The 23,343-nt window shown below is 45.5% G+C and overlaps 1 protein-coding gene across 2 annotated transcripts in view; it reads left to right on the plus strand.

The window, feature by feature from the left end:
• The first annotated feature begins 8,586 nt into the window (after positions 1-8,586).
• The window catches only part of FBLN5 (fibulin 5), an 83,290-nt gene continuing 68,533 nt past the window's right edge, over positions 8,587-23,343 (plus strand). The window contains exons 1-5 of one of the 2 annotated variants that reach the window (XM_082649492.1): positions 8,836-8,849; positions 9,141-9,373; positions 12,353-12,407; positions 14,564-14,615; positions 18,423-18,677. In XM_082649492.1, the coding sequence (XP_082505618.1) occupies positions 9,318-9,373; positions 12,353-12,407; positions 14,564-14,615; positions 18,423-18,677 (418 nt within the window). In that variant the 5' untranslated portion in view covers positions 8,836-8,849; positions 9,141-9,317. Of the gene's footprint in view, positions 8,850-9,140; positions 9,374-12,352; positions 12,408-14,563; positions 14,616-18,422; positions 18,678-23,343 lie in introns of both variants that reach the window. The other variant, XM_082649493.1, reaches the window with a different exon arrangement.

The raw sequence follows: 23,343 nt of genomic DNA on the forward strand, positions 1-23,343 counted from the left end.
TGGGCTGAGTTTTAAGAAGAATCAGTTGGATTTAGGAACTGGCTCAGGAAGTTGTTGGCTGTGACCTAGAGAAGTGTCGGTGGAATGGTGGGAGTAAAGAACATGTTAAGTAGGTCGAGTAGGTGCTGAGCAAGTGGTGATGGTGTTTACAGGCATCTCTTCTGAGAAATCAGGTTGTGAAGGGGAAAGGGGTTAGTAGGAGAGGAGAGTGGGGTCGAGGCACTTGCACGCTGGGAGACTTGAGCACGTGTGAATGCTTGTGCGAAGGACACATTTAGATGGAGGCTGAAGAGTGGAGAGAAGAGTTCCTGAGGGGGGAGCTGATAGAGTCTGAACACAGATGGGGGGATTGGCCTCAGTTAGGGAGGACTCCTACCAGGACGGGAGTGATAGAAGAAAGGGGACATGCGGGTAGCAAGAAAACTGCAAATTTTCTTCTGTGAGGTTGGCAAGGAGTTTTATCTGCTACAGATGAGGGAGAGGAGGGTCTGAGGCTTGAGGGATTCAGTCAAATGGGAGAGACAGACGCTTGTCCAGGTACTAGAGCAGTGCTCTTGGGCACGTGCCAAGTGCCTGAGGGCCCTGACTTAGGCCTGACAGACAGAGGGGGGGCGTGGTGGTTAAGCACGTCTCAAAGGAAGTACCACTGGCGCACCCTAGAAGGGAGCAAGCTAGCAAAGTAAATGTCAGGTAAAAAACAGGTCTTGCTCTAACCAGTTCTAGTGGAATACAAATTATTACTAACCTGAACCTTGTTTTCCTGTCCTTGGAATTTAGGTCATGTGAATATATGATATATCTGAAAGTTTTACAGCATGTTATTATCATAATTTAATACATCCAGTAAATTATTAATCCATTATAATTACAACAATATTTGTTTTGGAGATAGAGAAAAATTTAAGAATGTTAATAAATGGATCACTTGAGGCAAATATTTGAACGCTTAGTTGGTTTTCTGCCTTGGCTATTACTGTGTATCCGTCTTTTAGCCCTTCTCGGGTTAAGAAATTAATAATTTGCCCTCTAATGATGTTATGACCGTGATCATTTTCAGCTGTGACTTTATTTTACAAGAGTACTCTCCTTTTCACCTCAAATATTCTTAGGCTTCAGTGAACTATTTCTGACCCTCAAAAATTAAATCTCAGTGATTGAAAATATTTGTGAACTTAATGTAACTTAGGAGCTGGGTAAAGTTTTCTAGATATACTTGGACTGTTAAGAATGTAAGATACATTATTCTACTTTGTAAAATATAACGCATTTTAGATGTTGAAAGACATTATATTGTCCAACAATGGTGAATCAGTCTCAAGCCCTATGGACCCATGGGTAAATGGGTGTGTATTTAAAGCGCATAGATTTCCCAAAGGGCAAGGGCAATCCCAGGTGGTGAAGGGAATCATGATTTCATTTAAAGAAAAGAGTTGGAAAGAAAGTAACATAAGTTTGCTCAGTTTCCTACGCAGCTCCTTCCATTTAGCTGTATTTAAAGAACCACGGTGTTATATGGGAGCTAACACATTAGTCCCTTTATAAAAGGCATTTTCAGGCACTCTCCTCAAATAAAAAGGGAATGATGGTAATAAAGTTACAAGTTGTAGACTACTGAGGTAATTTTTTATTTTTGAAAACTTATATGGAATGCACAGTCTTTGAAAAATTTTGGAATCATTTCAAAGTCATCTCTCTAAGGCATTTGCAGGGCCTCATGCAAATTTACTACTAGAGTAGCCTGAATACAGGCGTTCAAACTGTGTCGCTTCCTTTAGGACTGCACTTGCCAACTGTAGCTCCTGTGTTGAAACATATTGATGATGGTAAACATCAATTCTCCACAAAATTTCTACTTGAGATATTAACACTTCCATTTTTATAAGTCTTTTCACTTTTATTTTTTTCCCTTCAGACATTAGTTTTAGCGGGTGAAAAGTATTTACCCCTGCCGCCATCTTTTAATTTGTGTGTGTGTATATGTGAAATGTTTTAAACATTTAAGAATAGACAATAAGGATATTATGAGGGACCTCCGGCCAGGGCAGTGTGAAGAGGTCAGTCAATCCTCCCTACAAAAAACAAGTATAAAACTAAAATGGTCAGGGCTTCCCTGGTGGCGCAGTGGTTGAGAGTCCGCCTGCCGATGCAGCGGTCACGGGTTCGTGCCCCGGGCCGGGAAGATCCCACATGCCGCGGAGCGGCTGGGCCCGTGAGCCATGGCCACTGAGCCTGCACGTCCGCAATGGGAGAGGCCACAACAGTGAGAGGCCCGCGTACCGCAAAAAAAAAAAAAAAAAACTAAAATGGTCAAAAACAACCATTTGGGGGCTCTGGTAATTGACCAATGTTATGCCCTTCCTTGGCTTATGCACACCTACTTGCACTGTTGACCAGTCAGTGCCTCATGATAGAGAGAGAGGGAGAGAGAGAGAGAGCGCTAACCTTTGCTGAGAGCCTACTGTGTCTTGACACCTGCTAGGGGCTTTATGAATATTGTCTCCGTTACAACACCATGATATATTTTTGCTCCCATTTTATAGCTGACATCCTGAAGCCCAGCAAGGTTAAAAACTTGCTTAGGGTCCTGTATTTGTCAGGCTTCTCCAGAGAAACAGAACCTATATATACATATATATATATATAGTTTTTAACGTCTTTATTGGAGTATAATTGCTTTACAACGTTGTGTTAGTTTCTTCTGTATAACAAAGTGAATCAGCTATACGTATACATATATCCCTATAAGTGTCTCCGAGAACCAATATTTTTAAAGGTCATTATATGTTTAACATAAGCATGACAATGAAGGCAGAAACCTTGAAGGATGGTATTAAGTCATCTAAATACATAAAAATGAAAACTGTGTGTTTCCAGAAATGTTGTGAACAAAATTAAAAGGCAAAAGACAAACTGAGGAAACTATTTGCAACATAAATGGCAATGGAGAAATATCCTCATTATGGAAATAAAGATGGGAAAAGAAAGAGAAATTGAGCATGAAATTGATGCTCCTAAGGGTTCTGGCAGAGGTTGCTGCTTGTCCTCTGATGTCCATTCTCTGCTTTCAGAGTAAGTGAACTCCAGATTTTTAGGTAAGTAGGTTCATGATCTCTCAGAACATAGACTACATCTCCCAGCATCCCTTGCAGCTAGGTGTAGCTGTCAATTTCTATCCTGCCTCCTGAATTGTGGGTGTGCTTGTGGTGTGCCATTTTGGACTAGGTAGAGGAAGGTCTAGAGACTGCCAAGCAACAAGATGGAAGGAGCTTGAATCTCTGGTACCTTAAAGAGACGGCTGCCATACTAGTTAGCCCTAACCACCAACCAACAGAACGTAGTGTGAGAACATATATCATTTTGCCATCAAACATAACTGTTGAGCTATTACTATTAAAAAAAGAAACCACAAACCACCACTCTTCAAAACCCCAAACCAAAAACCACATGAAAAAGAAAGGCTGGATCTAACTTTGGGGGACTCTGGTTATCAGGGAGGAAGAGAAACAGTGGGGGATGGGGGAGGGGCTGGAGAAAATGTAGTCAGACACATGGGGAAAAACAAGGTAACAGTCATGGACACAAGAGAGAAGATGAGTCATCAATGGTCAAACACTTCAAAGAGACAAAGGAACAGTTAGAATGGAGTAAAGGGCATTGTATTTGGCCATGAGATCACTAGGAAACTTAGGGAGCACCATCTTGGGTGACTGGTGGGGACATCGTGAGATTTCAGAGGGTTAAGGCGGGACTAGGTGGTAACTGACACATACTCACTGAGAGGCCTGATGGAGGGAGGAGGACAGTGGAAGCCGCTAGGGCATCAGGACAACAATTCCCACCTTCTAGGGTGGGAGGACCTGTGTAGTGGAGCTTCTGCCCGATACCGTTCTTTGGCGTTGGCTGCCATTTTAGTTTTCGGATTGCTTTGGGCCAAGTTTGGACAATATAAGAGGTGAAAGACTTTATTAGTACTGAGGAAGTAGAAAGAGAAGGTAATGATGGAAGGGCCCAGGGAGTTCTGGAGTGTTCCTGAGGAGCTAAGACGAAGGGCGGGAACCAGCCTTGTAAGTCAGGGGTAGCAAGGCTTGGCCAGCTGGAGGCAATGAGGGCTCCAGAACCAGATAGGCTCGGTTTGGGCTTCCATCTGGACTGTTTATTGTCGGTGTGGCTCTGATCTCTCTGGGTCTGTTTCTTCCTCTGCCAAATGGAGAGTTTCCTCTTTGACAGAGTTATTGTGGGGGGTCAAAGGAGAGAGTGTGTGTAGACACCAGCATAACCGTAGACAGTTCATAGTCCCCTTCCGCGTTTTGCATTCACTGCTAGAAAGGCACTACAATGTAGTTATTTTTGGACAGTGAAAAAATTTAATATTAATCGTCAAAAATTTATTTAATATTAATCGTCAAAATCTATCATTAAAGGTCGAATTTTGTGAATTTTCCCTCCAATTTGAAGCATTACCTTTTTTTAAAAAAATAGCCCATCTGTCTTCCAACCCACGGCATTGTGAGCAAACTGAGTTTCATTGGAGCCAGGAAAGTCCCATTCAGCCGGTGATAACCTCTTACATTTATACTGCAATTTAGCTTTGCACAGTGGCAGTATCACAGCCAACGAGGTTTATCGGAGGCGCGATTACTGCTGATTGAAAACTTTTCCCTCTACTACAGTTTACACGTCGTAAGTCGTTCTTTAGTTGTGTTGTATTTGATTCTGATGCTGAGAGAAGAGGCAGAGGTTGGGATCCTTATTTTGCAACTAAAAACCAAAAAAGAAACAAAAAGCACTTAGGAAGGGAAGTGCTGAGAAACTAACCAGACTCACTGGTAGTTCATGCTCACAAATCGCATTTTCTTTTTTAAAACAGAGTTGCTAAATCGGGAATGCGATTAAAAGGTGCATTTTGATGTTAGGACAGTTGACAAAGCCTCTCACCCAGTCTTTGTGGAGAAGTTGGGGAAATGTGATCTGAGTGGAGTGGGTGGCACCCTGAATTAGACAATCAGCAGTGGCCCCAAAATGTTGAAGAAAGAAGTGGATCAGTGCCAGCCTGGACCAAGTGCTTCACTCCAGCGCCTGTCCCAGTAAATTTTTTATTGATAACTCTGATAAAGTCACAGAGGTCAAGGTCAACATATCTGTAGTTGTTAAAGCTGGGAGTGATACTTAATACTTTAGATAGGAGAATTCATCTTGAAAAAGATCTTGTGCAATGAACAAAAATTTAATAGGGATGCATGCAAAACCTGTTCTCCCTTCAAAAGAATTTGCAACCCAACCGTGGGATGGAGGAGATGGTGTTAAGCAGCCTGTGGACTCCAAGTTGCTTCATTGGTGCAAGTTCAGTGCAAACCAAGAACTGATGCAGCCCAGGGAGGAGGAGACAGACCAGGCTGCCGCAGGGTCACGTGACACACGGGTCACGTGACACCAGCGGGGCAGGGTTGGGGTTGGCGTTGTTCAGCCTGGGGAAGAGGATACCAGCCAGGTCAAGGGGTAGAACTGTTTTCACGAAAAGGCAGTTGGTTGCGTCGTAGAAGAGGGACTAGCCCGTGGCTGCTGAGGGGAGAATTAGAATCCATGGAAGGTAGTTCCACATAGGGAAGCAGATTTGGATTCAATACACGACAAAACTTTTCCAGCAATTTGACCTGCTCAACAGTGAGTGGGGCTGTTTCGTCCGTGGAAGTGGATAATTTACCAGTTATTAAAGATATTTGGGACAGGAGTGTGTAGGGGTGGGAATTTAGACACAGTGACAATCACGAGGATAACTAACTTTTATTTCATTCCCACAGCTACCCTGAGAGGTAAATAGTATCCATTTTGCAGGTGAGGAAACTGAGATGCCTAGAGGTTAAGTGACTTGTCCAAGGTCACCCAACAGGTAAGTGGCAAAATCAAGACTCAGAATTTTATTGGAACTCTTATTCTCTCCCCTCTTCCAACCCTATAGTTTTAAGGTGGGAGCAATCTCTGGTCCAAGATGGGTCTCTGGACAGTTTTGCTTTCAAGGCTCTCCATTTGCTCATGCAGAGAACAGTCATACTGATTTCCTCTCCCTCCTTATCCTTCAGAAGGGTTGATAGTATAAGTGAAGTAATGGACTAAGTCATTTAAAACTTCCTAGGGACTTCCCTGGTGGCACAGTGGTTAAGACTGTGCTCCCAATGCAGGGGACCTGAGTTCGATCCCCAGTTGGGGAACTAGATCCCACATGCATGCCACAACTAAGAGTGCCCATGCTACAACTAAGGAGCCCACGAGCTGCAACTAAGACCCGGCACAACCAAATAAATAATAAATATTTTTTAAAAACGCCAAAAAACAAACAAAAAATACCTCTTCCTTACCCCACCAAAGAGCTCTACACAAATAGAGTATATTATTAAATTAACCTCATATTTTGAATAGGTACAAAATATGGTACATGGTACACAATTCAAATTATAGTAAAAGGTGAGCAGGGAAGGGCTAATTCTCCTCTCACATCTCTTCCCCAGCCGCCTACCCAATTTCCTTCCTAGGAGGCAAACAATGCTAACAGCTTCTCCTATATCCTTCTGGAGAGGTCTTCTCTATACACATGCAAGCAAGAACTTGTGTATATACATTATTCTCAAACGGTGGCATGCTTTACACACAGTCCTACAACTTATTGTTACACTTATTAACGTACTACTTTGATCGATGTGAAATTGCCGATATTCTACAATTTTGACCTACAAAATTTATTGCAAGTCTTTCAATACCAGCCCATAAGGAACTCCTTCAGTCTTTTTCTTTTTTAATATAAAGTGTAACATACATAAGACTTCACAAATCTTAAGTGTACACACCCCTGTGGAACCAGCATCCAGATGAATAATTAGAATATTACCAGCACCCAGAAGGTCCTTTGTGCCCCCTCCCAGTGACTACCTCATTTTGACTTCTGTATCAAAGGTGTCATCCAGTATGTCCTCTTATATGTCCACTGTTTTGTATTGGTTGCACAATAGTCTATTTGGGGAAGTCCCTTACTTTAACCCTATCGATGCCTAATTGATGGATAAGGCTCTTTATACTCTTTTTGCTATTCCAAGCAATGGGAGCAAGGAATAACCTTGTAAATATAATATATTTTTAAAATATTTTATTATGGGAAACGTACAACACATATAAAGTAAATAGAATAGTATAATGGACACTCAGCTTCAACAACTATCAACAGTTTGCCTTTCTCGTTGAATGTATTTTCATAAGTAGGATTCCGTTTACTTACAAAAAAAAAATGCCCTTTAGGAAGGCTAAATATGCAGACTTTGGAGGCTCAGCAGAATCAGTGAATAGCTGTGTGACCATGGGGAAGTTACCTAACCTCTCATAAGCCCCTCCAGTACAATGGAGGTAATAATTCCTATCATGAGGAGAAAGGACCTCACCAGTGCTTTCCCAGCTGGAGGTAGGGCTGTGTTGTGGAGCCCAAAGGAAGGTGCAGGTGGGGAAGCAGGGGCCTGGACTACTGCCAATCCATTTTCATCTTTTAAAGAATAGTGTCTTTGGTCAGATTTCATTTGATAAAAAGGGATCTAATGCTTTAAAAAAAGGAAAAGAAAGAAAGAAAAAGAAATAGTGTGAAACCACCAATACAACAAATATAAAGGACTTACCAAAGAGCTTTTGTTATTATTATTTATCCATCATTCTGGTTTCCCTGACTGTCCTTTTGTCTTTTCAAATCACCTTGTTACTTGTTAAAATCACTTTCAAGCCAAGGGACATTTTTTTTTTCAATTAAAAATGTTTGTCCAGCTTTATTGAGATATCATTGACATATAACATTGTGTAAGTTTAAGGTGTACAACATGTTGATTCGGTCCATGGACAATTCTTAAAGCAAGAACAGGCCCCCGAGAATCAGGGCCTGAGGGCGGGCCTGGGAGAGTGTCCTCCCCAAGGTTTGCATTGCACAAGCTGACGTCCTGAATAAGTGTCAGCCAATTTCCATCCTCCTCCTCTTTCCCATCCCCTCAGGCTCCCCACCCCTTCTTCTGGAAAATCGTGAGTCTCCTGCCGCTTACCCCAAGCCTCTGCTTCGTTGGGTCTGGTTTCCCAATAAATCAAGACTCTAGTCCCTGTCGCTGTGTTTGTCATGAGTTCAAGTTCTTCCTCTCCCAGAGGGGAATAACTTTCATGGGTGTCCCAATGCCATGACCAAGTGCAGATGCTCTGGATCCCCACCCCAGCCTCAGCCACGACCGCCCAGCCTGGGGACCTCCTCCCCGGGTGGGAAGTAAAGGGTCAACAGGTCCTCCCAGCCGCCCCCCCCGCCCGCCGCACCCCACCCTCCTGCACTTGCCCGCCAATCGCCTCCCGTAGAGATGCTGGGAGCCTGAGTGTGGCTGCGCTGCCGCCCGGGAAAGGGCTCTCCTCCCAGCACTGAGCACTTGGTCCTGGCAGACGCCCCAAGATTGTTGTGAGGCGTCTAGCCAGTTGGTGAGTGCTGTAATCTGAACCAGCTGTGTCCAGACTGAGGCCCCATTTGCATTGTTTAACATACTTAGAAAATGAAGTGTTCATTTTTAACATTCCTCCTCCAATTGGTTTAATGCTGAATTACTGAAGAGGGCTAAGCAAAACCAGGTGCTTTCTCTGTCAGCTCTCCAGTGGCTCGGAGGACCCAGGCTCTCCCCTTGTCCTCTCCTCGCCTCGCTCGTCCCCCCTGGAATAAAAGTATCGGCGAGCCCCACAGGCCCAGAGGAGGCCGAAGTTCAGGAACTGCTCCGAGGGTCCCGCGCTGAGAGCTCTCCATCTTTTCCCCCTTGCTTCTCCTGCCCACGCGTCTTGGACATGCCAGGATTTAAAAGGTACGTTCTCTGCTCCGGACTTTTTCCTCCAGGGTCTGGAAACCTTACTGCAAACCCGATGGGTGGAAAATGGCTATGGCCGTGATTCAGGCTGTGTCAGGATGTTGGAAAAGGCATTAGCTAGTGATGCAATGATATTGTTAATTGTAAAAAGCTGCGCCTCTGTAATTTCCATCTTGAAGCCTTCTTTTGGGAGTGGGTATTTTATAAGACAGTTTCAGAAGCCAGCATCCGACAGAGGTCGGCAAAAATCTCAGAGCCTGATTCTTTCTTTCTTTTCCGAAAGGGCAGCAAATTTGTGTGCCGTTTAAATTTTTTTTTTAAGTTTTTTTTTTTTTTTAATTTGAGAGATCAATTACTAGTTCACTAGCAATTATTTTGCTGCATCGGCTGTTGGACAAGCGAACGGGCTAGCTGCACATCCCGGGGCTGGATTTGCTCTATGTCTGTGTGGGATTCTCAAAGGGCATGCGACCCAGAAGTCTCGAGCCAATGAAAAGTGGGGACTGCAGACAGAAATGCATGTAAGCAAACATTTTGATATTCCTTAAGGAAATTGAAGTTCCAGTCAAGGGATCGTTAAAGCTTAAAGAATTTTATCTAGATTACATCTGCAGTTTTTATCCAGCGCACTCTTGAAAACGTAGCTGCTTTAGACAAAGTGTGTGTGTGTGCGTGCGTGCGTGCGTGTGTGTTGTGTGTCTGTGTGTGTGTGTGCGTGTGTGTGCTGAAAACGAAGCTGTAATCCTGTCATCCTGGATCGGGGACCAGCACTTCTTGAACAGACAGCCCTGAGATTCAGTTGGTCCCCCACCTCCATCCCCACGTCCACCCCCGCCCAGCTTTCCTCCACTTGAGGATGGAGCCCAAAATGGGTGGACCCACCTGCTTTTGAAAGTTCCGGGGACCAGTTTTGAACATCAAAGGATCCCCAAATTTCTTATAGTTAATTAATTTTGGAGTTTTCTAGAGTTTTTCATGACAAAGTGCAGCTATGGGTGACGCTGTGAGAGCAGCAATGCTTGGATGTTATGTCATTTTTGGGAAACCGTCTCAGTTAAGCCTGGAGCTTACTTGGCCCCCAGGCCCCAGCTGTGGCCCTTGCAGGAGGCCGGGCTTGAGATGGGCTTTCTCAGAGGAGACCTGTCCCCAGCCAAAGAGGATTGCCCTCTAGCCAAAGGGAGTAGGGGAGGTGGGGTAGGGGGAGAAATGGGTTAGCATGCCTTTTCTACTAGGTCTTGAAGTCCACTGCGTTGTCAGCCTGTCCTGTCTCCAACAAAAACGAGACAGGGTTTTATAACCAACCGAAAGGAAACTTCATGTGAAGAAACAGGAAAACGTTGAAATTCATAATATACAGCCTGGAAAATAAATTTGTTATTGTTCTTTCATTCCTTCCAGATATAAATCTGGCTGTTGTGAATATCAAAAAGCCCTGGGATTTGGCTCTGCACTTTATAAGGTCAGAGCTGTCTCCAGTGTTCTAGAATCTGGCTCACACAGGCACTCAGATGAAAGGAAAACTTGTGGGCTTCCAGGGTCTTTATTCTTTGGATTGAGGACTCGATGAAGGAAGTGGGCTTGCCTCTCCCAACACCACATTAGAGTCCTGTTTCCTCTGGATGTCACCTTAATTCTGGGGCCCTCCAAGTACCCCAGCGTTGCTGATTCATATGCGCCTTCTGTCATGGATTGAGTGAGTTTTGCAGTCTATTGAACGCTCTTTTTCTGAAGGGAGGGATTGTCAAGTGAAGGTATACATTGACAGTAACAGGTCACTAAATCCAACCAGGTGCCAGGTCCACTGAATTACTGAAGAAGCCTTTGAGATCACCTCCTCCAGGAAGCCTTCCCTGACCTTCCATTCCCTACCCGCAGCCTGGCTCTCCTGGCACTCAGTGGGCATTTCTATCAGTGCCCTAACCAAAGGGTATAGACATTGTTGGTTCACGTGGCTCCCCAACCAGCTCTCCAGGGCAGCATCTGGGTCATAGTTTTGTAGTTTTTCTGCCTACCTAGGGTCCCTGCTCACAGCTAGTAACTACTCAGATAAACCCCTGTTGAACTCAATAATAACAGCACCAAATAAAGCTCTGTATTTGCATAGATTTTTTTAACCACCTTAACAATTTTCAAGTGTCCAGTTCGTAGTGTTAAGTACATTCACAGTGTGGCTCAGTCAACCTCCAGAACTCTTTTCATCTTGAAAAATTGAAATTCTATACCCATAAACACCTCCCTAATCCCTCCTCCCCCTGCCCCTGGCACCCACCATTCTGCTTTCTGTCTATAATTTTGATTGTTGTCAATCCTTCATATAAGTGGAATCAAACAGTATCTGTCTTTTTGTGGCTGGCTTATTTCACTTAGCATAATGTCCTCAGGGTTCATCCATGTTGTAGCACTTGTCAGAGTTTCTTTCCTTTTTAAGGCTGAATAGTATTCCATTGCATGTATATAACACATTGTTTATTCATTTGTTGATGGACACTTGGGTTGCTTCCACCCTTTGGCTATTGTGAATAATGCTGCTATGAGCATGAGTGTACAAATATCTCTTTGAGACCTTGTTTTCAATTCTTTTGTATATATACCTAGAAGTGGGATTGCTGGATCATATAGTAGTTCCATTTTTAATTTTCTGAGGAACCTCCAGACTGTTTTCCATAGTGGCTGCACCAACGTACATTCCCACCAACAGTGCACAAGGGTTCCAGTTTCTCCACACCCTCACCAGCTTTTGGCTTTTTTGGTTGTAGCCATCCTGTTGGATGTAAGGTGGTATTGATTTTTTATCTTTAAAGCTAATTGGCGACCGCGATTTTGTTGGATAGCAGCTGGTGAATGATGAAGAGTAGAAATCGCAGGATCAGGGCTCGGTGGCTTATGCAGAAACACAGTTTATTGACACCTCCTCCTAAGTGTCAGCTGTGCTCCTTCTTGGGGCTGCCCAGGTCCCCGCGTCCTCTCCTCCATCAGGGTCTGTGTGAGGCGCACTCTGGGAGCACGTGCGTTCCTTCCCCCTGACACCTCTGTTCCATGGAGCTCACGTGCTTCACGTTTGTACTTTCCTTTCCTCTCATCATCCGAGGGCACGACGGCTTCTTCACACTGTGGTCATTTCAGAATGAAGATGTTCAAAACTCAGGCAGGTCCCCTGTGTCAGGAGTAAAGGCCAAGCGGCTGGTGAATACATTGTTAATACCATGGCGGTGGGCGTTAGATTTGGAGCAGCAAGACCCTTTATTTATAAAAATGCCACCGAACACATTATCCCAACATATGAAACCAGTGGAGGGGGCACGGTTCTGTTTGGGGTGGTTGGGGCATCTGGAGTTTCCCCGGCCTCTCTGGAGCATCGCCCCCCATCCCCCTGCCCAAAGACAAGCACAAGGTGAAGTCATCATTGTAAACACACAGGCAGCACGAGAGGCACGAGTTACCCCAGACCTGGGTCCTGGGAGCATCCTGAGCATTTATATTGACTTCTCGCTCCTCCACAGGATACTCACTGTGACCATTCTGGCTCTCTGTCTTCCAAGTCCTGGGAATGCACAGGTAAGACTTTTATTTTGTTACTTATCAGGAAGTGTGTTAAAAACCAGGGCGAGGGTGTCCAGCCACGCATTGTGTTGTTTACCTAAACCGAGCTCTTCATTGTATAGAGATTAAAGCTGGGGCTCAGGGAAGTTGAGACTTGCCCCCGGTGACATAGTATATAAGTGGCAGGGCTGGACCTCGGTGTCCTGGTTCCCAATCCAAGACTCTTATAATCAGATCATGCTGCCTCATTTCTGTCCCTTTGGTGGGGCTGGGGGTCTTGACTTAGTGTGTTAAAAAGTCAAGCGTGTTCTAGTGTTTCTGGACAGTGGTGCCCCTTGGGTGCCTGCGTGTGGCCCACGTGGGTGTGTGTGGCCGACATGCAGTTGTGAGGCATCTCAGCGCCCAACCCGTGAGGACCCACCTCTGGCCCGGACCCCTGGGAGGAGCGTGTAGGGGGAGCTTGGGCTCCTGGGTGACTGTGCAGAGAAGCCTGCACCATCCCTGACTTTACAAAGTGACGGTTGTGTCAGCCCTTGAGAAATGTGGACAGATCCCTCCTGAGGAGCTCAGGGCAGCCCCTCTGCATCTCTAGCTCAGAAATGAGAGAAGCCCCACCTCTGAGCAGGGCTGAGGGGCCATGTCGTCAAATGGAAATGCACATTCATTTGCATGAACATATAGAAGACATTACAAAGTCACCAACACAGCCTCTCTAACAGTGGGTTACAGCTCAACAGTTCAGAGCCCTGAAATGGAACCAACAAAGATCTCACTAAGTAGACTGATGGTCTCCCAGACTTTCAGGGTATAGGAGGGAAATCTTAGAATTTCAATTCATATTTATTTTGATCACACCCTTTAAATGTTTTTTCCCTTCATATTAAGAATTTTGAAATATATTTCATTGGAGGTGGAAAGAATCTTGGGAAGAGTACCAAAGACTTTTAGACCTTGGAAGGACCTTGGCGTCCTCTGATCTAGCTCTGTGGTGACAGTTAACATCTAGATCCAGAGAGGGCGCGGGTTATAGTATAGTGTTTATTGCACTGTAGGCACTTTACATGCACTAACAATTTAGTCCTTACAACCACTCAGAAGTAAGTAGTATCCTCTCCATCTTACAGATGAGGAAACTGAGGCATAGAAAAGTTATGCAGTGAACAGGGGCTAGAGTGAGAATTTGAAGCCAGGTAGTGGGCTTGAACCCACGCCTGCACGTAGTTGGTGAGCCAGGGCTGCAACTCGAGTCTCTTGGTTTCCTGAACTTCATGGCACTACCTCCTGGCTCATCCGCTCCATTTCTTTGGCCCCAAGGCCCCACTCCCAGGAATGCAGGCTAAATCCATCATCTCCACAAACCAGCGCATAGCTCAGGGAAGTTGAACCCCATAAACCGTAGGGAAGGCCAGGGAAGGGACCCCCACGGGCAAAACCACACCTCCTTGACTTATTCCTATAACATGTCAGCTCTAGGGGTGATTGTTGAGCCCATGAGATTTTTCTAAATGCATGAAGTTGTAACTCAAGTTGTATGTGAAGCCTGCAGCCCTCAGGGACTTTTGAGACCTGGCTGTCTCTGGAAGCATCTCATCTTTGTGTAATTGTCTTCCTGAGGTTAAAATGGAAGAATTTCCCCAATTCTATTTTTCTTAAAAAACTGACTACATCACTGTGCAGATTTATTTTACACACAGACCTCGTAATCAGGTCGAGGATTTCATGGGGGGCGAAGAATTCATGCCGGGCGCTGCAAAGGGGTTAAATAGCACCCAAAGAAAGAGAGTGGTTGCCCTTAAAAGCAGTCCTATCCTCTCTCAGAAAGGGCTGAGCACAGGGCAAGCCTCACTGGGCAGATCAGATGCGATTAGTATTGCTCTTCATGACCAGAGCAGGGAGAAGTCCCCATAACCATCTGCTAAAAATGGGCATTCTGAAGCAATGATGCAGGGGCTTAAAAAGTAATGCTAAAGTGTAAAATGATTGTAAGAAAATACCCAAAAAAATGGACAAATAGAGGTTATAACACAGATGTTGGTATTATAAATGCCTTGTTTCTTTACCCATTTTCCATACCTCCTGTGATGCAGTTAGAATACTTTTATAGTGAAAGAAAAAAAAAAAGGTAAGTAAGCAGAATGACCTCTCCTGTTTCTCTCTCTCCCTTCCTGCAGCAACAATGCACTAACGGCTTTGACCTGGACCGCTCATCAGGACAGTGTTTAGGTAGGAGGCCACTGAAGATCCTTCTCTGGGTGGGGTGCAGGGACAGCTCAATCACAGGACCATTTCTGTCTCAGCCGTCACTCAGTATTGTCAAATCTGTATCAGCCTTGCCCATGGAAGAAAACAGTGCCACGGGATGGTTGAAATCAACGACACCCTTCCATTGATCACCTTCTTTGTGCCTGGCACTGGGTAAGCCCTGCGACAGGGCAGAGATGAGGAAGAATTGATCCCCAGCCTCAAGGAGCTCTCCATCTGTATCAGTTTCCTAGGGCTGCCTTTACAAATGGCCACAAGCCTTAGTGGCTTAAACAACACAAATATATGATCTCACAGGTGCACAGGTCAAAAGCTCGATGGAAGTTCTACCAGGCTAACATCGAGGTGATGGCAGGGCAGTGTTCTTTTCTGGAGGCTTGAGGGAAGAATCCACTTTCTTGCTCATGCATATTGTTGGCAGAATTCAGTTTCTTTTTTTTAAAAATTGAGATGTAATTGACATACAACATTGTGTAAGTTTAAGGTGTGCAATGTGTTGACTTGATACACTTATATATTACAATGTGATGACCACCGTAGCTTAGCTCACACCTCCCTCACATCACATAATTACCATTTCTTTTTTGTGGTGAGAACATTCAGGATTTACTCTCTTAGTATTTTTCAAGTATGCAATACAGTGTTGTTCATTATAATCACAGTAGTGTGCATTATTTCCTTCCAGTTAGAAGTTATCTTCTAACTGTAAGTTTGTACCCTTACATCTCCCCATTTCCCCCACCCCTCCAGCCCCTGATAACCACCATTCTATTCTCTATTTCTGTAAGTTTGGCTTTTTGGATTCCACACATAAGTGATATCATGTAGCATTTGTCTTTCTCTGTCTGCCTTATTTCACGTAGCATAATGCCCTCAAGGTTCTTCCATGTTGCTGCAAATGGCAGGTTTTCCTTCTTTCTCATGGCTGAGTAATATTCATATGATTATTATTAATATTATATTATTCATATGATGATAATATTAATAATATCACATCTATCTATCCATCTATCCATCCCAAATCTTTATCCACTGATGCACATTTAGGTTGTTTCCATATTTTGGCTGTTGTGAATAGTGCTTCAATCAGCATGGCAGTACAGATATCCCTTCAAGATTCTGTTTTCATTTCCTTTGGATATATACCCAGAAGTGGAATTGCTGGATCACATGGTATTTCTAGATTTAATTTTTGGAGGGACCTCCACACTGTCTTCCATAGTGGCTGCATGGATTTACATTCCCACAGAATTCAGTTTCTTGTGGTTGTAGGACTGAGGCCCCTGGTTCCTTGCTGGCTGTCGGCTGAAGGCCTTTCGCAGTTCCTAGAGGCCACCCTCTTCCTTGGCTCGTGGCCCCCTCCTCCATCTTCAAAGCCAGCAAGTTAAGTCCCTCACATGTTTCTGTTGCCTCATTTCTCTGACCAGTCCTTCTGCCTCTTCTTCTACTTTTAAGGATTTGTGTGATTTCACTGGGCCCACTCAGATAATCCTAGAGAATTCCCCCATCTCAAGCTCTTCTTTTTTTTTTTTTTAAGATTATTATTATTATTTTTAAGAGAACCCTTTTTAAAAAAATTTTATTTATATTTGGCTGTGTTGGGTCTTTGTTGCAGCCCACCAGCTTTCTCTAGTTGTGGCTACTCTTTGTTGCAGTGCACGGGCTTCTCACTGCTGTGGCTTCTCGTTGCGGAGCACGGGCTCTAGGCGCGCGGGCTTCAGTAGATGTGGCATGCAGGCTCATAGTGTGGCTCACGGACTCTAGAGCACAGGCTCTGTAGTTGTGGCGCACAGGCTTAGTTGCTCCATGGCAGGTGGGCTCTTCCCGGACCAGGGCTCGAACCCGTGTCCCCTGCATTGGCAGGCGGATTCTCTTAACCACTGTGCCACCAGGGAAGTCCCCATCTCAAGGTCTTCTGATTAGCAACTTTAATTCCATTCCATCCATACCTAATTCCCCTTTGCCATGTAACCTAATGTAGCCACAGGTTCCAAGGAAGAGGACAGACATTTTGGGGCTGTTCTCCTAGCGCTCCCTCTAGTGGGAGAGGTAGGTCTAGATGGAGTAAACTGTACAGGGTAGAATAAAGTCACTGTCAAGATGAGGTAAAAGCAATCAGTCCTGCAGAAGTAGGGGAGAGAGTGATGCCTTACGTCTGAGGTCAATAAAGAAAGCCTTCACGGAGGTCACATTTGAATTGGGTATTGAAGGATGAATAGGATCCTGAGAAATAGCATCCCAGGTAGTAGGAACAGCGTAAGCAAAGATCAGGGCATTGAAAAGACATTCAGAGTATAGACTAGTTTGTTGTGGATGGAGCATAGAGTATAGAAAAGGAATAAGGCTCTCCCCTCAGGGATATATTTACCTTTTTAATGATATTTGATTTAGGCCAAATCATTTGTAGTCTCTGAGCTTAGTTAGGGTTGAAAAGAATGATGGGTGGTGGGGAAAAAGCCTTGCCTTGGAAGCTCTAGGCTCATACTTTGACTTAAGGTGAAGGGGGTTGAGAATGTGCCAAGGGATGCAGAGAGGGACGGCAGCCGTCTTTTGTGGCCCACCAGTTTTAATGACGCTTTCAGGCTTACAGTTAGAAAATGGGACTCCACGCTTCCCTTTCCTGAGGCGGGAGTTGGCACGAGTCTCAGATGAGGTGGCTGGAGTGAGCGGTCAGGGTTCAGGCCTCTCTCTCCCAGCCTCCAGCCCCACATGGAGCAGACCCCAAGGCTGGTGGGAAGCCCCGGTGCGGGGGGTTGGGGCAGCTGCTCACGCTGGCGCCTCAGTTCAGGCCTCCCCTGTCCCTGGCCCCGCAAGGCTGATTTTCTAGAGAACCTACCCCCCTGCCACTCCCACACCCCGCTCTAGACACAACAAGCAGAGCACCAGCCTGGCTGGAAACGGGCCCTGTTTGTTGGCACGGTGTGAGCCGAGTCTCAAGTAAGTCTCTGCTTTCCTAATAAGAAACTAGCTCTCCGCCAAGCCTTGTCTTTCTGGACGCAGCGGACTCTTTCTCCCCGCCCAGCTGTTATTTGGAGTAGAAGTGGGTACAATTATTAGGTCCATCCCAGCGTTTCCCGAGTGTCATATGGACACAAAAGAATACCTGAGATGTTTTTAGGTGGTACATCCACAGGTAAACCATCTTTATTTTAATAGTTATATATTTATTTTTACTTACCTTCTATCTTTGATCATTGATAGGGTTTTTTTCATTTGCTGTCGTGACGTAAGATGAAAATAATATGTTTACTTGGGTTTTCTTTTTCTTTCTTTTTTTTTTATGTGGCCCATTTTTAAAGTCTTTATTGAATTTGTTACAATATTGCTTCTGTTTTATGTTTTGGTTTTTGGGCCCCAAGGCCTGTGGGATCTTAGCTCCCTGACCAGGGATGCAAACCCACACCCCCTGCATTGGAAGGCGATGTCTTAACCACTGGACCGTCAGGGAAGTCCCCACTTGGGTTTTCAGTGTGGGTTCATTTAAGAGAAAAGTATTAAGCATGTGACAGTACAGGTTTTGGTAGCTGTGACCCAAACATCATGATGATGGTATTTGATGGCTGACGTTTGGATGACACTTGTCAGTTTGATTCAATTCAGCCAATATCTGGGGAGTAGCTGCCAGGCCCAGCCCTACATGTTTGGGAGCAGATGCTGGCAAAGAGTGTTTGGGTGTCCTTCATGGCGTTCTTGGTACAGAGCTCTGCTGAAGTTGGCACAGTGTGGCCAAGGGGCCACTAACGCCTGTCCTTTCTGTGGCCCTTGCAGATATTGATGAGTGCCGGACCATCCCCGAGGCCTGCCGAGGAGACATGATGTGTGTTAACCAAAACGGCGGGTATTTATGCATCCCCCGAACAAACCCAGTGTATCGAGGGCCCTACTCCAACCCCTACTCCAACCCCTACTCAGGTCCGTACCCAGCAGCTGCACCCCCGCTGTCAGCTCCAAACTACCCCACGATTTCGAGGCCTCTCATGTGTCGCCTTGGATACCAGATGGATGAAGGCAACCAGTGTGTAGGTGAGTAGCCCAGCGTCCTAGGCTTCCTCTCCATTGGTGAAGGCATCGTCCTAGTCTAGCAGGTCAGCCCCAAATGGGAAGTCAGTTCTCATGCAATGAACCAGTGAAACAACCTACGTGGTACACGGTTCTTTCACTCTTAGCAGCCTGTGTCTCTGGGTACCCTCCCACCCAGGGAGGAGTTTAGTGTGCTGTCTTATTGATAGTCCCCCAGAAAGCCAATTTGTTTTTTCTTTATTTTCATCTATCTATCTGTCTATCATCTATGTATCTATCTATCGATCTATGTATCTACCTATCATCTATCATCAATCTGTCATCTATCTATTTCTATCTATGTCTATCTGTCTATCAATCATTCATCTATGTATCTGTCTATCTGCCTTTAGGTAATATCTATCATCTATCTGTTTGAAGACCAAGGTCATGTTTTCTCTCTTCGATAACAAATATGTCTGGTCAGATGCAGTAAGTGAATCCCAGAGAGAAGCTCTAGAAAGGACCAGCTTTCTAGGGTCTTCAGCATTACTCACCCTCGAATGGAACATTTGCTCCTGAAACAAAAGAAGACTTGAGGGCCAGGGCCAACTGTTCTGGAAAGAAAGTGGGGTCCTTGGGTGGGGACCAGGGTTCTTTGGACCAAAAGGAGCCTCGCTGATGGGAGCTCATAGCAAGAGTGGACCTTGGGGAGGAAGGAGACGCCATATGCCATGATGTCCCCAGGCTGTTGGCAAGTGGTATGACAGGTGCCCTGGTATGCACTGGTGCTCTGTTGGCCAGTGTGGCCTTGGTGGAGGTTTACCTGGGATCCTCCCTTGTTGCTTCAGCTTTGGCTGGACCAAAACTTTGCAACTGCCTCCAGCTTTGGGAGATGGTCTAGAGTGATGATGGCTGCAAAGCTTTTGATCGTGCACCCCATCTGCAAAATCTTTCTGAGCCTGGACCCTTACTATATGCATGTTTATAAATTACATGCGTATCCTGTTATTGTAATATGGTTGGAGGAGTGTAAAGTATATGTAAGAAATAGAAAAATTTAAAGGATCTGATCAAAATAAATATGAATTGAAATTCTAATATTTCCTTCCTATACCCTGAAAGTTTGGTAGACCATTAGTCTACTTAGTGAGATTTTTGTTGGTCCCATTTCAGGGCTCTGAAGTGTTGAGCTGTAACCCGCTGTTAGAGAGGCTGTGTTGGTGATTTTGTAATGTCTTCTATATGTTCATGCAAATGAGTGCATTTCCATTTGACGACATGGAAATAATATGCAAACAAGTATCTCTCAGAGCTAAAAGGGAAAATTGGATACACCTTAACTAAACTTCTCTATTCTTACTGGTCTCAAGGGGTGTGTGTGTGTGTATGTGTGTGGGGGGTGGGGGCGGGGAGCTGGCCGAGGGTCACTTTGAACATAGATAAGTGTTCATGGGAAAGAGTAGACTGAATCAAGCCGTGGACTGAAGCACTGGTGGGGAAGATAGTAACGTACTTCCTTAGAACCTGTAGAACAATAGGCCGCTGTAACTGGCAGGGACTTTAACAGTCTTTAACTGCAGCCTCTTCCTTTTATAAAAAAGGGAGTGTGGACTCCACCAAGTTAGGTAATTACGGGAGTCCAGCTCTCCTGACAACCAGCCCACATTTTCCTAACTCGCCCATGTGACCTCTCTCGTTCGGGAGAAGAGAAATGATCCCGAAGCAAATGCAGAGAAAGAGAGGTTGGGGGTGGGGTGATGCTCTTCCACGATGTCCTGTGGGGCTGGACAAGCTGAGTGACCATGTGCATGTCTGGAAGTGAGGAAGGGGGTGGAGTGAGCCGCCGAGTCACTCCAGGGTTTCGGGAGGGGCTTCGGATGGCTGTAGGGCTCCCTGATGTCTTGGGCAGTCCTGCAGGCCCCTTTTGGGGAACAGCCTGGAATGGCCACAGGGCTCTCTGAAGCACCCCCCTCCCTCCCACAGCCCTCTTTCCAGGATCCCAGTGCCCTCGAGAATAAGACGCGGCTGGGAACCCTGTTTATCTCCTGGTCCCTGTGACGTCATGCACTTTTTTACAGGCCCCCAACCTGTCACACGGGGGATGTGGAGTCTTCATAATGGCCCTTTTGTAAGGAGAATACGATCCAGGAACCCTAGGAGGACTGGCACCCGGCCCGTCCACTTCCAGAAAGTTCAGCCTTATGCATTCATAAGTCCCGGGTTCCTTCCAACCTCCCTTCACCCCACCCTGCCTTTTCTGATTTACACAGGTCCTTCTGGGCATTATGAGAGGGGAAGTCATGGGGAGGGGGCCCCAGAAGGACGGGAACAGGGATGAGAGAGGCGGGCCTGGGAACAGGCCACAGGGAAGCAGGGCTCAGAGACGGGGAGGGGGAGAGGGGGGAGGAACCAAAGGAACCAAGACGGGGACATTTTTGAAAGGAGAAGCTGGTGATTGGGGTCGTCACTGCCAGAGAAGGAGTGTCCCTTTTTCCCAGAGTGTAGGTCTGATCCTGGGGAGGAAGCTGGAGTAAGCAGCTCCAGTGTGATGGGGAGAATTGGGAAACGCTTCTAAAACTTGGATGTTCTGCGAGGGGAGGACCACATCTCCAGGGGGCCTTCTTCTCCTCTTCCTCTTCAATGTAGAAAATAATCAACGACAGTGATGATGGCAGCAGTAGGAATAAAACCAAACATGTAGTGCTGCGTGCCAGGATCTTTACCTGAATGAACATGTTGAATCCTCACCACAACCCCTGCGGTAGGACTATTGTTGTTCCTGTTGGCCCTGAAGCACAGAGAGGTTAAGAATCTGTCCAAAGTCACACAGCAAGTGAGGGCCGAGCCAGGACTTGAACCCATTCGGGCTCTGGATGAGGAAACTGAGGCTCAGCGAGGTAAAAGTTTGTTCAAGCCTCTCAAGAGTCAGTCCTGGAGCCATGATGAAAAACTAGGGCCTTCTCTTGCCTTGTTTTTTTTGTAAATAAATTTTTGTTCTGTAAAACTTTGAACCTAGACAAAAGCAGAGAGATCATTATGAACACTCGTCTACTTTTCACCCAGTTTGGTCATTCTCAACACAGACCCACTCTCATTTCTTCTTTACTCTGACCCAGTGGATCAATTTAAAGCAAATCTCAGGCATCAAATCATTTTATCCTTAAATACTTCAGAATGTGTCTCTAAGAGATAAAGCTTCTTTAAAAAATCATAGTCACAATACCATTATCAAACCTACAAAATCAACAATAATTCCTTTTTATCATTAAATATCTGGGTGGGATTCAACTTTCCTTGGTCATTTCGTAAATGTCCCCTTTCTATTGTTTTCTTTTAGAATCAGATCCAAACAAGGTCTACAGATTGCATTTGGTTGACAAATCTCTTAACTATGTCTTAATCTTCTTTGTCTCTCTTACCACGTATTTGTTGAAGAGGCTGAGTCGTTTGTCCTGTAGAATTTCCTACATTTGGGATATTGCTGCTTGTGTTGTCGGTGTGGTATATAACGTATTCCTTCAACCCCTCTACTTTTCCGTAAACTGGTAATAGTTAAATCTAGAGACTTGATCCAATTGAAGTTTAAAGTTGGGGGCCAACTGTTTCCTATGTAGTGCCCTTGCTCTTTTGTCCTTTCCATGCCCTGGTTTCTTCCCATAAACTGTAAGTAAGTCTGCCTTAAAAAAGCAAGTGGACACTTTTCACTGAGGCTTTACTCTTTCTGGGTTTTGGACCCACTTTCAAGGTAGCAATTTCCTGCCTTGTCCCCTGCCTCTGCAGGCTGGGCCGGGCCAGGCTCAGAGCCCGGGTCCCTTGAAGCCCTGAGCTTCCTTGTTGACCTCTCTGTTTGGTGTTCCACTTGGGAGGTGACTAGACCCTGCTCTTTCTGGAACAAAGTTTGGCCTCAGATTTGAGTCCACAAGCCCCGAGATGTAAATCTGGATCACTCAGGACCTTTGACGCAGGCAGTAATCCAAGAATTACAGTTCAGGAACCAAGAAGGTTTTTGTCATCAAGAAAACTGGCATCTTGGCTTGTGGGTGCCCAGCACCAGGGCAACTTCCATGAGGGTGGTGGACTCATGGCTGGTTAGACTGTGTCCCCCAGATGCTGGCCCCTTGGGCGATCTGATGGTCAGCATCTCAGACGATGGAGAGCCAGATAGACATGGTTACTGGCAAAGAGGAAAGGGCTGTTGCAGGAAAGGCAGGATGCTGTGGCGTTAACAGTGTTGGTGCTGAAGACTCAGGGAGGGGTGAGCTGAGCGATTGGGCCCCTGGGATTTGAACCCCCATTAAGGAACCTTTCTATCATCATACTGCCTCTGAGAATAGGACCTCTGGCTAGGGTCCCTGAATGTTAATGCCACTTGTTTACGCGTATTTGTCCCGTTTGGGGCTCCACTCGTCACCACTCTGGGTGGACATTCTTCGTTCTGGCTTTGCTAATCAGCTTGGCGCAGTGTCAAATCTAGGGACTCCACCAATAACTGATGCTCGTGAAATGTTTCACAACTGAGAAAGCAGTCTTTTACGAGAGCCGCGCTACCCCAGGGACTGAAGGAATTCCTCTGGTCATTTGTGAAGTTACAAGCAATATCTTTATACTCCCTCCTGGCCTGGGGTTTTCTCATTGATCAAAGTGCCTGAGCGGGCAGAGAGGAACACAAATGGATCCTTTTGGAAGA

Source organism: Grampus griseus, assembly GCF_964374135.1.
Source record: "Grampus griseus genome assembly, chromosome: 2".
Classification (NCBI taxonomy): domain Eukaryota; kingdom Metazoa; phylum Chordata; class Mammalia; order Artiodactyla; family Delphinidae; genus Grampus; species Grampus griseus.